The sequence below is a fragment of the Eretmochelys imbricata genome, chromosome 11 (genome assembly GCF_965152235.1).
Source record: "Eretmochelys imbricata isolate rEreImb1 chromosome 11, rEreImb1.hap1, whole genome shotgun sequence".
NCBI lineage: Eukaryota > Metazoa > Chordata > Testudines > Cheloniidae > Eretmochelys > Eretmochelys imbricata.
Window position 1 is genome coordinate 74,111,739 of NC_135582.1, and position 16,740 is coordinate 74,128,478.

Below are 16,740 nucleotides of genomic sequence, written 5' to 3' on the forward strand. Positions count from 1 at the left end.
ATAGACTTGGTGGCCAGAGTGGTCACCTCTGCACTGGTCATGAGGCGTAGCTCCTGGTTACAGTCCTCCGGGCTGTCCCAGGAGATGCAGACTACCCCCACGATCTCCCGTTCGAGAGGGCAGGGCTCTTCTTGGAGCAGACTGATGCACAGCTCCATGGCCTTAAAGACTCCCGTGCTACCCTCCAGTCCTTGGGCCTGCACACTTTGGCCCACAGGGTCTCTGAGATTCGGGTACTTACCTATACGGTCTTTTACAAGGACCACGTCCAGCTGCGTCCACACCCAGCATTCCTGCGCAAGGTGGTCTCCCAGTTTCATATGGGCCAGGACATTTGTATGCCCGTCTTTTTTCCAAGGCCGCATAAGTCAGAGGAGGAGTGTCTGCTGCATTCCCTAGATGTCAGAAGGGCGCTGGCCTTTGATATTGAATGGACCAAGCCATTCCACAAATCTACGCAGGTGTTCATGGCCAACACAATGAAAGGTCGTCTGGTGTCCGCTCAAAGACTTTCTTCTTGGATCACTGCCTCAATTCGCTACTACTCTGACCAGGTGACAGTGGTACCTCCGGTGATTGTCGCCGCCCACTCAACAAGGGCGCAAGCTTCATGCGCAGCTTTCCTACTCCAAGTGCCTATCCAAGACATCTGTAGGGCAGAAACTTGGTCATCTGTCCACATGTTCACATCCCATTACTCACTTACCCAGCAGGCCCACGACGATGCTGGCTTCAGTAGAGCAGTACTGCAAGCTCCTAGACTGTGAACTCCGAGCCCACCTCTGAGGATACTGCTTGTGAGTCACCTAGAATGGAATCGACATGAGCAAGCACTCGAAGAAAAAACAGTTACCTCCTTTTGTAACTGTTGTTCTTGGAGATGTGTTGCTCATGTCCATTCCATTACCTGCCCTCCTGCCCCTCGGTCAGAGGTGCCGTCAAGACAGAACTGAGAAGGCAAAGGGTCGGTGGCACCTGATATACTGACATGAGCGCGGTGCTCGAGGGGACGCTGCAGGCGACCGTACAGATACCACTAACGTAAAAGTCTCCAACTGCACGGATGGGTGCGCACACACCTAGAATGGAATGGACATGAGCAACACATCTTGAAGAACAACAGTTACAAACGGTAGGTAACCGGTTTTTTTCATCACTTTGTTCAGAGTTACGGAAATTTTAAATCTAATATTAACACAATCCAGCCCCCATAAAACAAAGAACCCCAAGCTGAAGAGTGCAGTGACATGGGATTTCTACCCATGGGACCATTTTAGGCTCCAATGACATTAGGCGTCTCTTGGCTTACATCAAGAAAAATACAATTCTTAAATCTTTCATTAAAGCAAATCAGTAATCCCCTGTTGAGCAAACAGAAAAAGAGTGAATGAGAGATGAGCTTGATGGGGGTAATGTTTCTGATGGAATGAGAATTGATTGTAAGAATAATATTCATGGATAACGTGTTGGAGCCCATATGGTGCTGTACTGTGTACTCTAGCTATGTACCACAACTCTCTAAGGAGCCATTTTAAATGCCCTGCTGGAGCATGCAGCACCCATGGGAGGGCCCCTGGGACCTCCATTGGGAGGGGCTCACCAGTAGTTTAGAGGCTTAATTGAGCTTACAAGAGAATTCCCACCTTGCCAGGTAGCTTACTTTCCCTGCTCACTTAGCCCAGAGTTATGCGGTGCCATGGATGTGTGGCTCATTCCCAAGCCATGTGACTATCCTTGCCCTTTACTGCATATGTTATCACTACCTGCCCACGCTACCTGGTTGGCCTCTCCTAGTGTGGAGCTCCTGCTGTTGTCATGGTTCTGTCATGCACTGCACATGTAGCTGCCAGCATTTACTATTCTGTGTAGCAATAACCACAGAGACAAAGAAAAAGGGCACATCACAGCACAATGTGGCTGCCAGTCATCCTGCAGAGAGAAATTAAATTGAGGACCTGGCAGCCACGGATGCACAGGGTTGGGTTGTATGGGGGGAGAAAACTGCAGGTTTCATAAGCCTAGCTGGGACATAACTTTGGAACGGGGACATTTCCAGAAGCCCTGTGTAGATAGCCACTTTTTGGAGCAGGGATGGAGAGGATGAGAATGTCTTTAACAACCCAGCATTGGTTTAGAGTTTACTTTTGCGATGGATCTAGTTCACAATGAGAACAGCTGTCTTCGATGTGTTTGAAAAAAACAGTTTGAGAAGTTATAATCAGATGAATATTCCTGAAAGCAAGCCCATTTCTGCTTATTGTGCTTTCTTAATTTATGACCCAAGTTTTTTAAAATATATCAAAGGACTAAACCCACAGCAAGTTTGAAGCTTAAAAACAAACCTGTGTTTGAATTACTGGCATGCAGAGAATCTTTACTTTTGTTAATAGAGATGTGTATACTACCATTCACGCCATTAAAATGGATCAACTGATTTTGTTTGAACTTTCCTCCTGAAATAGGTCTGAGAGTTGGGAATTTCAGCCCAAAGGGAGCCATTTAGAAAGCTGAGAGAAGGAAAACAAGGGGCTTGCATGGAATGACTTTTCATTTATGTTCTTGATGGCTATGATGTCATTTATTCTAGCAGCATTTATTCAGAGAAACCAGAAAGTCTGCATCTCAACTTTCTCAGCATTATAAACAGGTTCTTTCAAATGTTGTAGAAGTCTAGTACAAATTAATTGTACTTTTAAACTGCTTTATTCTTGAATCATCTTTGAATCTTTCAAACAAATTTTAAAAGACTTTGCAATCCTCTGTTAACATGGAAGAAACCTATTTAAATCCATTACTGACATTTGAATTGGTAAAATTTGAATATTTTTATTATGTTAGAAATACAATTTATCCGATGGTGTCTGAAGTTCATGGTTAGCTGTGACAAGTTCGTGGCTTTCCTGGCAGGATATGTAAACTTGCTTAGGTGTTTCTACCACCCTTGAAAGTTTTGGATGAAATATATAGGCACCTCTGCTATCTGATAGCTTAATGCTATGGAACTTGCAGTACAGCTTTTAAATGTAGGCGAATAAGGCTACTTTAAATCTATGCACTGAAAACATAAAATGTTGTCAGAACAATTAATATTAAATAATAGGTGGATTACCAGTTGAAGATGTGGCCGGAGATCTCAGGCAAGGCTCTGTGAGTACTTCCATATGGATCTCCTCAAACAATGAATCTTGTGGAAGTATTAACCTCACTTTCATCTGAAGGGAAAAACTTATGTAGCAGTGTCTGAGATACGTTTCACTCCAGCATGGTTCTCAGACTCTAAAGTGTGCTTTCCATCACTGTTATTGCATGATCTACAAAGGAGTTTGTTTGCATTTTAAGGAAACTTCCTCCATTGTATTATTTCAATATAGACCAACTAGAATAACAAGAACCCAATCTGGTGAAAACATTTCCATCAAACTTATTTCACTGTTGGCTGAGATGTACCTAAACGTAGTCAGAGCTAACTAATATCAGGCATATTGCTCCAAGGGTTTTAGTGTGTGTGGGTGTATCTATTTATATACGTTTTCTTCCTGCCATGTGTTTGTATATGCGTGTGTATATAGATATAACTATACACACTGTATATATAATAGTAGTGAATTGTAATACAGATGTTCTCTGTTCAGAATTTTTTGTTCAAGATTTGTGCATATTACAGCTATCGAGATTACATTCCATCATGATGTAGTATTCTGAGGCACAAAGAATATTATCGCTGATGTATGGGCAGAGAAAATAACATTGCGATTCTCATCAGTTCACAATGTCTTCCCAGCATCTTTTTTCTGTTTTTCTGGAACTCTTAAAGTGGTTTCCCTCTTTCTGTCTTAAGCAACTCATGTTCTCTGCTGGCTAATTATTTATTTTATGGTATTTGTCTCTTTTAATAGCACTGTCAGAAAGTGTCTAATACAGTCCAAAAATCTCTTGTACTATATTGACTAATTTTCATATTATGGAGTTCTGAATAAACAAGTGCAATCAGCTAATAATTAGGTTTTTCATACTTTGATGTTCCCCTTTAGTTTAAAGTAGCAGGTCCCCACTGCAGCCTTAGTCTCAGCAGGTGTGTTCAGGATTCACTATTAGCAGTCACTACTATTGCTACCAATTTTATTTCTATGAACAAGACTTCAGCAGACTCATTATTTATATTCACTGTGATTGGTTGAAATCTAGGAACTGTCCATGCAGGTATGTATAGTTCATACTCTTGTATATTCTGTATATGCACATGTTGAAATATCATCTTTTTTGTGTCCCTTTCAACACAGAGTCATAAAACTGAAGCATGTCACTGTGTTAGAAAAGGTTTCAGCATTACCATAAAAATCATCCACCAAACCTGTGAACTCTGTCTTTTTGATAACTTACTGCTCTAATTTTTTCCACAGGTTCTATAACATCAATGTTTGTCAGGCTCCCTTGTGGTGGTGTTGGAGTAAGTATTTTCTTTAATGAGTAAATAATGCCCTGTTTGTTCTCTGAGCCCCAATGGTAACAAAAATTGTTGCCTTGTTTTCTGCCAGGCAGATGATTACTACCAGATGTTATCCATAAACAGGGTCCTTCTGGGGTGTGGGATTGCAGTGACAGCCTCACATGTGTTGCTTCAAAAGCAGTGTGAGAGTTTTAACTGTTTTGAGCACTGAAATCTATTATGCATGCTTTGTCTCTGACTGTTTAGCAGAGAAACCTCATTTTCCAAGCAGTGATGTTTAAGGTTTAGATGACTACATTTTAAAATAACTATCAACAATGTGCTGCAGATATAGAGAAAGAAAGATGTACTTTCTGTGTCACTCAGACTGTGTAGGTGGCTTCATGTGTCTTGTTTGTGCTTCAGAGCTGCCTACATAGTGCTACAGGTGGAAAATATTTTATTAAAACAATGGTGGTTGAAGGATAATATCGTAGATGTTGCTGTAAGCAGTACTTTGGTTTTGTTTCTGGGCTACCTGACTGTTCTGGAGTGAAATGTCTTGCAAGTTGCACTGCAGAAGAGAATTGTAGTTTTCAGCATCTGGCATCCTTCAGTGTGGAGTCTAGGACAATCGTGCCTGAATTATGAAAGAGGTGACTAAAATTTCCATCCCTCATGAACAGTTGAACATCAGTTTTCAGCAGTCAAAACTGCATATGAATAAAGGGATTTTTTCCTGCTCCCATAATGTTAACATATAGATACAGTGAGATGAAACTCTAAAGCCTAGAGTTCTTTCAAGCTAATATTTTTGCTATAAAGATTTTGCATAGAGTGACAATACAGAAAATAATCTGGAAGAAAAGAAAAGAGAAAAGAAAAGGCATTGTGTTTGAAACCTCACATTGGTGGTTCTTATACATAATTATAGCTCGTGAGCTTGAATCTGGAGGTCTGGATTCTGTTATGGAAATGAAACAAAATTGTTTTCTTCCTGAGTCTTTGCAAAATTGCTCCTTTGAAAATTATCCTGTCCAAAAAAAAAAAATCTGCATTTATTCATACCATCGTCACCACCATCAAGCACTCCTAGAGATATTTTATTTTGTATTGTAAATATACTGCAGTCTCCTAATTCATGGCAAATTTTTGGCTGCACTTGAAAAGGTTTGGATTTACTCTGCCCTGCAGCCAGGCATGCCATTCAAAGCAAAAATTATCATTTGCAAATGGAAAATGAATGGTAACTAGCAGAGACAGCAACTGGACTGAACACAGAAGGAATTGAGTTCTGAAACAAAAACCAAAAACAAAAACCCATGATGTTGGTACTACTGAAACTATTCCGTGGATGATGTGTGCAGTATTTGTACTCATGTAGTTAACATCCTGATGCCAGTTTTCTCAGAGTATCTTTTATATCTGTTTACTGTTTCAGACATACTGATGGTACAATAGTGTGTATAGATTGCCCAAGATGAATATATTTGCTTTAATAGCTATCTATCAACATCAAGCTGACATCTAAGATTTTTCCTAAAAATATGCCTTAAACAAATCCCTTTCTGGGATAATTAGCCTGTTGTTTGGGTAGCTTTGCCACTTCCTTTCTTAATACAGAAAAATAGGTTCTCCTTTTCTCCGGTATGAATTCCCTTTAGATCAGTGGTTCTCAAACTTTTATATTGGTGACCCCTTTCACACAGCAAACCTCTGAGTGCGACCCCCCTTATAAGTTAAAAACACTTTTTAAATATTTAACACTATTGTAAATACTGGAGGTGAAATGGGGCTTGGGGGTGAAGGCTGACTGTCCGTGACCCCTGACGTAATAACCTTGTGACCCCCGAAGGAGTCACGACCCACAGTTTGAGAACCCCTGATTACGTAGAAGTGTGGGATTTGCCCCTCCACCCAGCATTGTCATGTAGGTTTTTTTGTTTTTGATTTTTTTAAAAAATAAAATATCTTGGATCCTGACTATATTGTCTGCCACTAAAGTTGTAGAACAGAGTCTCATCGCAACAATGCTAAAGCTTCTATGCTTCAGTATTGGCTCGTATGGCTCAGTGAGGCAGCACTCCTAAGGCCTCTGTTCAGAAATCATCTGTTGACATGTACAGACATGAATAATCTAGTGAAATATCAACTGATGTCATTTCTACTGTTTGTGAGAAAAGATAATTGGGGAGGTTGTGATGAAGCAAGACTGTTATAGGCCTCAGGTTCTCTGTACCCAAGTCAGTCTGATTTCAGGCTTGGGTCTGAAACTGCTCTGGTTAGTGTCTTTCTGGTGATAGATGAAGATCAAATGCACAGTACTAGACAATTGCCTGACTGCCCTGAGGCTTCTGTCATTCTTCCTTTTGTAAGGCTGTTAGGAAGGTTTGTAAGGAGGAATGCATTATACAGCCTTCAGTGTGGTGATGACACCAAGCTCTGTCTCCATCTTTTCTGACCTTACCAGGACAATTGAGTAACTGGCTCAGATCAGGGTTTGAATGAGAACTAGTCTGAGATTCAGCCCACGCAAGCCTCTGATAATGGTGGAAGAAAATTTGGGAGAAGAAATGGCAGTAGCCTTGATTAAGGAAGTGCGCCCAGTACTTGTAATGTAGGTTCACAATTTGGGGGTTGTGTTATATTCCTTGTTGCTCCGGAATGCCCAGGTAATGGTGAAGCATACTTGAATAAATCTTCCCTTTCGGTGTGGATTTGTGCCTTTGTCACCTTGAGGTTAGGCTACTGCAGTGACCATACATGGGGTTACACAATGAGCCCACCAAGGAACTTAACCTATTGCAGAAAATGCATCCGCCTTCTTATTAAGAGGTGTTTTCCACAAAGAGAGAGCACATTACACTGGTGATCTGTACTGGGCAAGGGCTGTTGATTTGTTTCCAAGTGGGGTTTAAGGAGTTAGTTTGGAGCATACGACCCCAAATGAGTGGGCCTTGACTTGACTGCCTCTTTCATTATGTGTTGCTACTGCAGTTGTGATCTTCAGAGGTGCATAAGGTAATAGCCCCCTAGTTCAAAAAGAAAGATATGGTGGCATAGAGTTTTCATTAAAGATGCAGTTCTGGACTCTTCTTCCTCCATTGGTCCTTTAGTCTGAGGATGAAAGGTTTAATTCTTCTTCAAGTGATGGTCCCAATTGTATTCCACTGTGACTTTGACATCCCCGTTCCCCCCCCTTCCCCCCCCCCCAAGATGATTTCAAGCAGTGCCAAGAACTTCTGCACAGAGTCACCAGGGAACTTCAGATCCCACTAGAGGAAATCCAGGACTCCCAACACAAGCTCTTGGACATCCTCCACACCTCAGGTCTACAAGAATAGCCCTGCCTCTGAACAAGGCCATACTGGAGCCAGTTAAGAGTGTGTGGCACCCCTCCATACACACATCTATGCTCCCACCCCCACAGGGGTGGAGATGCAGTATTATGTGCCAGCTAAGGGCTCAGAATTTTTATTCTTGCAGCCAGCTCCCAACTGTGGTTCAGGCTGCTTCGGAAAGGTTCAAGCAGCAACATTGTAGATCTACACCTGCAGATAAACAAAGGACGCTTAGATCTACAGGAGAGGAAGTTTTCTCATCCTCCATGGTACAGTTGTGGATAGCCAATTATCGCTGTTGGCTAAATATGATTTCCTGAACTACACTAAATTGGAGAAATTCACCAACAACCTCTCACAAAATAATCATACCCATTTTCAAACTCTCATTGAGGAAGGTAAATTGACTGCAAATTGGAGGGCAGTTCTCGCTATTAATGTGGCCTATACTTCCTTTAGAGCCATGGCTACGGCCATTGTTATGTAAAGTGACTGTCTTGGCTTTATGCCTTAGCGTTACCCAGGGAGGTCCAGAACACCAAGGACCTCCCCTTCAATGAATCTCATCCCTTCAAACAAAAGACAGATGTGTCACTAGACACCCTATAGGCTAGGGCTACCCTTCGATTGTGGGGCATCTACACACTTGCACCTAAGATGAAGTTTCATCGGCTGCCAACCACACTGCTGTACAGGTCTCAACACTTACACTGCCAGAGACCCTACAAACCGCCATGCAAAAAGCAGAAGGTTCAAAGGTCCCACTTCCTTGTACCCCCATTGGCCTCTATCTCAATCTGAACCCCTCATCAGAAGATATTTTTGACGTGAGCCCAACAGCCACAAACCACTGAGCCTAGCACCTCACAACCCCACTACTCCATTCAGGGGTCAGCTAGCACTCTTTTTTTGGACACTTGGACTGCGATGCTAATGGACAAGCAGGTTCCAAAAGTCATCCACTGTGCTATAGAATCAAGTTTGTAACGCTACCTCCTCCAAAAAACACTCCCATCCCACTTCAGGGACCACTCTAACAATAATATCCTCACCCAAGAGTTGAGCTCCATACTGCCACAAAGAACAATAGAACGCATTCCTCCACTATATCACGGAACAGGTTTTTACTTGACCTACATCCTAATACACAAGAAGAGGGGTGGGTGGAGACCAGTCATCAACCGCCATCAACCCGACCACTTCATTTGAAAACTCAAATTTCTCATGGTCACATTGGCAGCGATAATTCCATCGTTAGAAAAAGGCATGCGGTTCATGGCTCTTGATATGAAAGATGCTTGCTTTATGTCGATATTCATCTGCCCACAGATGTTGTCTCAGATTTATGGTGGAATCCGACCATTTCCAATACAGAATATTATCCTTTGGGATAGCTACCACCCCCAGAGTCTTTAACCGGGTATTTTCAGGGTTGGCAGTTCATGTCAGTCATGATGGCCTCCCTGTTTTTCAGTACCTCGATGAGTTGCTCTTCACCACCAGGTTCCCACCAAGAGGCCTCTGCAGTGACCTCTGTAATGCTCCACCTCCTTTCCTCACAGTGTAAACATCGAAAAGTCCATCCTCACCCTCATGCAGTCTTTGGATTTCATCTGGGCAACTTTGAACTCTATTACCACAAGGGTGTATCACCACAAGGGTCCACAGACAGATTCTGGACTATGAACTTTATCATAGCTCCTATCATCCTCCTCAGGTAACGGCCAAGACATGTCTATCCATATTCAGCCACATGGCCTCCTGCACTTACATCACTCCGTTCACACGACTCCATCTTTGTTGTCTTCAGGCATGGCTACAGTCGGCATGCTCACCAAGCTGTCTTTCTATGAACCTTCCGCTCGCAGTTCCCACCAAGGGTACTGTCTTTCCTCCTGTGGTGGACAAATCCTCTGGAGGGAGTCCCCGTTGTCCCCTCTTCTCCGGACAAAACCCATTATTGCCGCCACGTCCCTAATAGGCTGGTGAGCCCATATAGACAACCTCATGACAAGGGACTTGGCCATCTCGTGAGTTCAGAATGCACATCAATGTCTTTGAGCAGTAAGAAGGCATCTGAGTTCTTTCTTCCATTCATCCACTCTTGCTATGTCCTGATAATGTCAGACAGCACTACTACCATATTCTGCATCAACAAGCAAGAGGGAGCGAAGTCTGCTCCCTGTGAACAGAAGAAGTCAATCTCTGGAACTGGTGCCCCACCAATCAGATCACTCTATCTGCAGCCTACCTACTAGGGAAACAGAATGTGCTTGCAGACTCCCAAAGCAGACACTTTGCGATCGACCACGAGTGGGAACTCCACAACAGCGTGCTACACAACATTTCCATGCAATGAGGAACCCTGACCAGAGATCTATTTGCTTCTCATACTAACAGAAAGTGTGCCTTCTGTTGCTCCAGAGGATCCCTAAATTATCACCCCCAGCGCAATGCTCTCCTTTGCTCCTGGTCAGATGAGCTCAAATATGCTTTCCCTCCACTACCACTCCTACCATGGATTTGCTGCACAAGATCCAACAAGACAAGGCGACGGTCATCCTGATCAGTCCCTTCTGTCCCATACATTTCTTTCCTGAACCTGTTGTTCACGTTGTCTCGTCCACCGATTACCATCCTGCATTTCCCGACCTCCTGATCCAGTGCAAACACCCTAATCCACAACCCCTCCAGCTCAGGACACTGTATTTGGATTTAGAATGGGCATTGTCTTTTGAATGGTCTTGCTCCTCGGCCACGTGGGACATCCTTTCTCATAGCAGAAAAGACTCTACTAGAGAACGTTACCTGGCTAAATGGAAATTCTTCTCCTCCTGGACACACTAAGAGGCATTATACCAGAAGCCACAGACATTTCCCTCATTTTAGACTATATCCTGTCTTTAAAGACATATGGTCTCTCCCTCAGCTCTCTGAGAGGCCATCTAGTGGTGATTAGCACATCCCATCATCCTATTGAGGGCTACTCCATTTTCGCAAGCCCACTAATCAACTGAGTCTGGAAAGGCCTCATAAGTACCTTTCCACGTCCTCAAAAGATCATGCCCCAGTGGGACCTGAATCTTTGTTCTCGCAGCACTAACAAGGCCCCCCCTTTGAGCCTCTAGCTACTTGCTCCATGTCCTTTCTCTCCAAGAAGGTCGCCTTCCTTGTAGCCATCAGTGGAAGAACATAGACCCCATTCCTTCAATGTGCAGTGGATTTTGGCCCTTTACCTGCAGAGAACAAGACCAATCAGAAAGTCCCAGGGACTGTTTATTATGATAGCAGAGTGAGTCAGGGATCATGACATCTCCACCCAGAGAATTTCTAACTGGATATCTGACTCTCTGAAGACATTTCAATTTCTGATTGACAAAAGAAGCCTAGAAAAATTAAAACTTAAATAAAAAAAGCCCTTAAATAAAAAACAGAATGAAATTAAATAGGAATATTTGATAATATCAAGCATCGGTTGCCCTAGTGAGACCTGTTTTCTCTTGATTCGCCTGGAGCCAGTAGTAACCCTGTGATATATCCTAATTTTTAAAAAACAGATTACATAAGGGATAAACAACGCTACATTCGGAGTCCCGCAAGTATCACTTCTTAGGAAAGGTAGTATCAGACTTCTGACCCTCACACTGCCCATACTTCTCTGCCAACAAAAAGATTCATAGGAGCTGCAAAACTTCAAATGTGTGATTGGGGGTCAAGGAGCATTGAGTTTCCCTACTCTTATAAAGTCCTTCAGATCTTCCAAGAGTTTGTGGAACAGCAGTGGGAGCAACTTTATGGGAGAGGGGGGACCAAATGCCAATAGTGCAAATATTGTTCTCAAGAAGACGAGTGTGATGAACAGAGAAACTTCTCCTAAGCCAACAACAGCAGATTCAAAGAAGCAAGTCAGTCCAACTGCTCTTAGTACAATAACATCATCCAACCCAAGAAAAAAGAGAGAAACCCAACAATGTATTATCAAAGAGCAAGAAATATACTTCTCTTCTCCTTAAAATCCTTCCAGAGGATAGGGCTGATGTGCAGTCCCAGCAACAACTCCGCTCATGGCCACCAGAGAATTCATGGGAAGGAGAGGCAGGGAGACCAAATATTATCTGCTCAGTAATGCACTTCATAAATCCAGAATGATGAATGGGTCAACAGCAGCCCATACACCAACAGCAGCAACTTCAGAATAGAAGAGGAGTCCAGATCATGGCCACGCTAGTAACATTTGCCATCCCAGTAGAGTATAAACCCTTGATACAGCAAAGTAATCCAGATCACATCAATGGAATTGTTCATGCGCTTACAGTTAGGTGCTTGAGCACTTTGCTGCATCAGGGCCTAATAGTTTGCAGCTGGCCACCCTGCAAACAGGTGGCTGGCTGTGTTAAATCCTTGTTTCAGAGATGCAGAAGGTAGCAGACAGCAGCAGACTCCCTGTGGTTAAATCCTTCTCTTGCTTGGAGAATGTGGCAACATCCTGGAAATTGGCTTCCAAATTGCACAAAGATTTTTTTTTAAGTATTTAATTCTCTCTGCAGGAATAAAAACTTCTAAAACCTCTCTGTCCTCCCCACCTAATTCTTCCTGAAACACTGCCACCGTGAGCCTAGCTTGTAGTGGCATTAAAGCGCCTGCAATTAGCAGCATTCAGCTCAGGCATTTTGTGAGAATTTTCAGGCATTTGGGGGAAGAGAGCCAAAACTGGCAACTTAGGGAGACCGACTGTGTTGCACAGGTTCTACCTGATCTACAGTAGAAAAAGAAGCGGGCTTGCATCAAATACCCCATTGTGATCTCTGAAGATCCAGTGTCTTTTTTTTGTACAACTTTCAATAATATCGCTCACAACTAGGTTCTTCAGTCACAGATATTAAAACACAAATTAGCTAAAAAGCCATCCGATATTAAAACTTATGAGCCTTAATTTGTGTCCTGAGAGTTACTTGATTCTGGTTGTGATGGGCTTCCTCGGGGGACAGACTGTGAGAACTGCCACCAGCTGCAAAGTCAGGTCAACAGTAAAAGCCATGTAATAGAGGGGAAGATGGCAGTCACTCATCAACTGGGGTCCCAGTGCATTCAGGTCCTTAAGGATCACTACAAATACGGTAAATTATATTATACTTAAAAGCAAATAAGGGGCTGTTGACAAGGATTGAGCGCAGCTGCAGTTGCACCCTGCATTGATGAAGTCTGGAGGCAGCAAAAACATGAGTGACCATTGTGTGGTGCGCACTAAAGAGGAATGGCAGTAGCCTCATGGCCTTAAGTAGATGGTTGTTGCTAACATGGACTCCATCAGTTATCTGAGAATCCAGGGTAGTGCTGAATCGTGGCAGATGCTGAGGCTGCTAAACATTTGAGCAGAAGGACTGGTAGACATTCTCCATAGGTGGAGAGCCACCACCTCTCTCATTGTTATAAATATTTACTTCATATCACCACCCCATTCAGACACTGGGAGAATGAGGCCGTAAAGACTCTGGGTTCAATGAAAAGGCATGGTAGCACTGAGCATCAGCATAGTGACAACACTGCAGCCCCAGAACAACTTGGTTATCTCTAATGGCTTCACATAAACACTGAGAAGGAAAAGCAAAAAGATGGAACCTTGCAGAGCCCAATATGGACAGATTGACAAGGACAGCCAGTTTGCTCATTACCCTCTGGGATCTCTTGGAGATGAAGGGCCACGTCCCCATGGTGAGTCCTCCGTATCTTGTGGTGAGTGATATATTAATAGCTGGTGATAGGCCCAATGCAAGCAACATAACAACTCCTGATACCACTGCGTATGACTAAAAGGAGCTCTACTTTCAATATACTCTCAGTCCCAGTAGCTGACTGAGACAATGTTGTTATTGGTATCATTATCTAAAAGGGACTTCTTCAGCTAGGATCTCACATAATCACTGCTTGTTTCAATGTGGCTGGCAACTCACCCTTATGACAGGAGGCATTAACAATCCTCGTTGATTGTGAGTCCACTGGCTTTAGTCAGCCATAAAAGAAATGGATCCATCATTAGAGGTTTTAAATAACATGTTAGACAAGCACATGTCAAGGACTGTCTAGGGATAGCCCTATCTTAGTGTAGGGGTATGGGCTATATAACCTCTTGAGATACGTTACAGCCCTACAGTTCTATGATTCTGTGATCTCACATTGGTTTATATCTATCAAAAACTCTGCAAGTGAAATTTGATGAAAACCAAGCAATACAGATGTTCCTTTTCTTCAGTCCCCTTCTGATATTGTTCCCACAACAGTGGTCAGTTCAGGTCCAGTCAGTCTTACCTTAGAAATAAAATCTGACAGTTCTTCACATCAACAAATACTCTATGCTTACTCTGAGCCTGTCCCGGCTAGCTAGACTACCCGCAGCTTGGAACAGTTCCATTAAGTCTTTTGGTAGCATTGTTTGTAATTTTAAATTTACTGAAAAAGTTGCATGCAGCAGGCATATAAATATACAGTAAACGTTTTTGCATAAATTAGGAGTGATTTTTGTGATGTATCCAGAGTGATTGGAAAATGTCCAACACAACTTTGGGGATGAATCCTTAGGTCGTTTTATAGAAAAAACGTTCCTGTGAACACGTGTCCTAAAATTCTTCCTAAAGGGAGCTACAGTCCCTTCAAGGAGGTGATGAAAAGTTAATTTCTGATTAATGTCTCAAAAACGCTTTAATATAAAGTAAGGACCTTATGTCTGTGTCTTAGCGTTAGTATTTGCTACTGGAAACATTGTACAGGATAGAACCTGTTATTTGCTCTATCTTGTATAATCTATTCAGGCTGATGAAGCAAAAACATATTTCCAAAAATTTGCTCTCTTTACTGAAAGGACTGTGCTTGCAATTTGAATCCGCTTTCCCATTAAAATTTATTTTCAACCTTGTAACGTGAAGCCTCGTTACTTCTCAACAATTAATGTTGTAGAACAGCGATAGCACGTACTAACACTACGGCACATACCAAATTTCACTGATATATCTATATTAAAGCATTTTTGAGATATTAATTAAAAACTTGGAAAATATTTTGAATATTTTTACCTCAAAATTTCATAAGAAAAACTAACTTGCAATTTATAAATAAAAAATTATATTAATTATGTATATTAAAATACTTCTTACGTCATTAAAACTGCAAGAAACATGTTAAAATATTAAAATATACTTTAATAATAATTCTGTGTAAAAAGAAAATGCGATCATTTTTGTCCAGAAAATCCAAAATAAATTCGAAGTACCTTAAGTAATTTAGATATCACAAGTAGGTACATTATAAAAAAATGCAATGCTTTTGTTCATTGCTTTTCGAAGATCATAGCAAGAAACATTTGGATGTGGTAGCAACACAAGAAGATTTGGTCATGGCTTCAACAAAAAAATCAAATCTGCCATCCTCCCTCCCATGATTGATAGTCGATTTACGAAAAAGGATCTCAACGATGTCTTTACTTTTGAATTTGAAAAACCCAAATTTGGGCTTTGGGGAAAAGCAAAGAAGAAATCGGCAATGTGCAAGGTGGAAAAGGAAGTGAATGGCAAGCTCAAACCATGTAGCTTCAAGACAAGTGAAGCAAGTGCCATGAAAAGTTTCAACCTTTGGCGGCATGTAAAATGTAACCATCCTGAAAACCATGCAGCTCTGGTTACAAAAAAGGTTCCAGGAAGATGAGGCAAAACAGAAAGCTGATGCGGCTAAACAACATTCATCTGGCTCTTTGAAAACTCCTGGAGAAAAGATTTTTTGCAGAAATTCATCTGAAAAGAAACCCAAAATTGAGCAAACAAAACTTGACTCAGATTTGAAGTCTTCAAAGGTTACTGTCACCATGGATGCCAATACTTTCCATGAAGGGCTGATGGAAATGGTTTGCTTGAGTTCAACACTGATCACTACCTTCAGGCTAAAGAACTGAGTCAACAGTGGCCTTCTTGGCAACAACAGTACAATGGCATTTTGGGATGTATAAGTAGGGGCATTGCCAGCAGATCGAGGGACGTGATCATTCCCCTCTATTCGACATTGGTGAGGCCTCATCTGGAGTACTGTGTCCAGTTTTGGACCCCACACTACAAGAAGGATGTGGAAAATTGGAAAGAGTCCAGCGGAGGGCAACAAAAATGATTAGGGGACTGGAACACATGACTTATGAGGAGAGGCTGAGGGAACTGGGATTGTTTAGTCTGGGGAAGAGAAGAATGAGGGGGGATTTGATAGCTGCTTTCAACTACCTGAAAGGGGGTTCCAAAGAGGATGGATCTAGACTGTTCTCAGTGGTAGCGGATGACAGAATGAGGAGTAATGGTCTCAAGTTGCTGTGGGGGGGGTTTAGGTTGGATATTAGGAAAAACTTTTTCACTAGGAGGGTGGTGAAACACTGGAATGCGTTACGTAGGGAGGTGGTGGAATCTCCTTCCTTCAAAGTTTTTAAGGTCAGGCTTGACAAAGCCCTGGCTGGGATGATTTAGTTGGGGATTGGTCCTGCTTTGAGCAGGGGGTTGGACTAGATGACCTCCTGAGGTCCCTTCCAACCCTGATATTCTGTGATTCTATGGAAACAGAAACTTCCTTGCAATCAATGATCAGTAAGTACTACGAAGAAGGAAAAGATAAAGCTGTGGTAAAAACCTTGGACATAATCGACACTGAAGGGCGTCACAATTCTTTGTATGTAAAAAGTCAAGTAAAAACTATTTTAGAAAAAAATGGGATCAGTGAAATGCAAGTGCTGAGCATCTGCGTTGACAATGCAGCAAACATGACATGTGCCATCAAAAATTTCAGCGAGGACAATGAAACCATTTCTACCTCTGAGAACAGGGATGTGGACAGAACTGAAGCTATTTTACCTGATGAAGGGAACTAAAGGAATGGATAAAATCAAACTCAACATGGATGCTGCTGTGCGATGGGTTAATGACCCTAGCCTCATACTTCCAACATGGCTTC

General features: G+C 42.3%; 1 protein-coding gene across 12 annotated transcripts in view; it reads left to right on the forward strand.

Annotated features, from left to right (window-relative positions):
- Window positions 1–16,740, forward strand: part of HDAC4 (histone deacetylase 4) — a 474,722-nt gene that overhangs the window by 410,919 nt on the left and 47,063 nt on the right. For all 12 annotated transcript variants that reach the window (XM_077830169.1, XM_077830172.1, XM_077830164.1 and 9 more), the window contains one exon: window positions 4,401–4,447. In XM_077830169.1, the coding sequence (XP_077686295.1) occupies window positions 4,401–4,447 (47 nt within the window). The remainder of the gene's footprint in view (window positions 1–4,400; window positions 4,448–16,740) is intronic.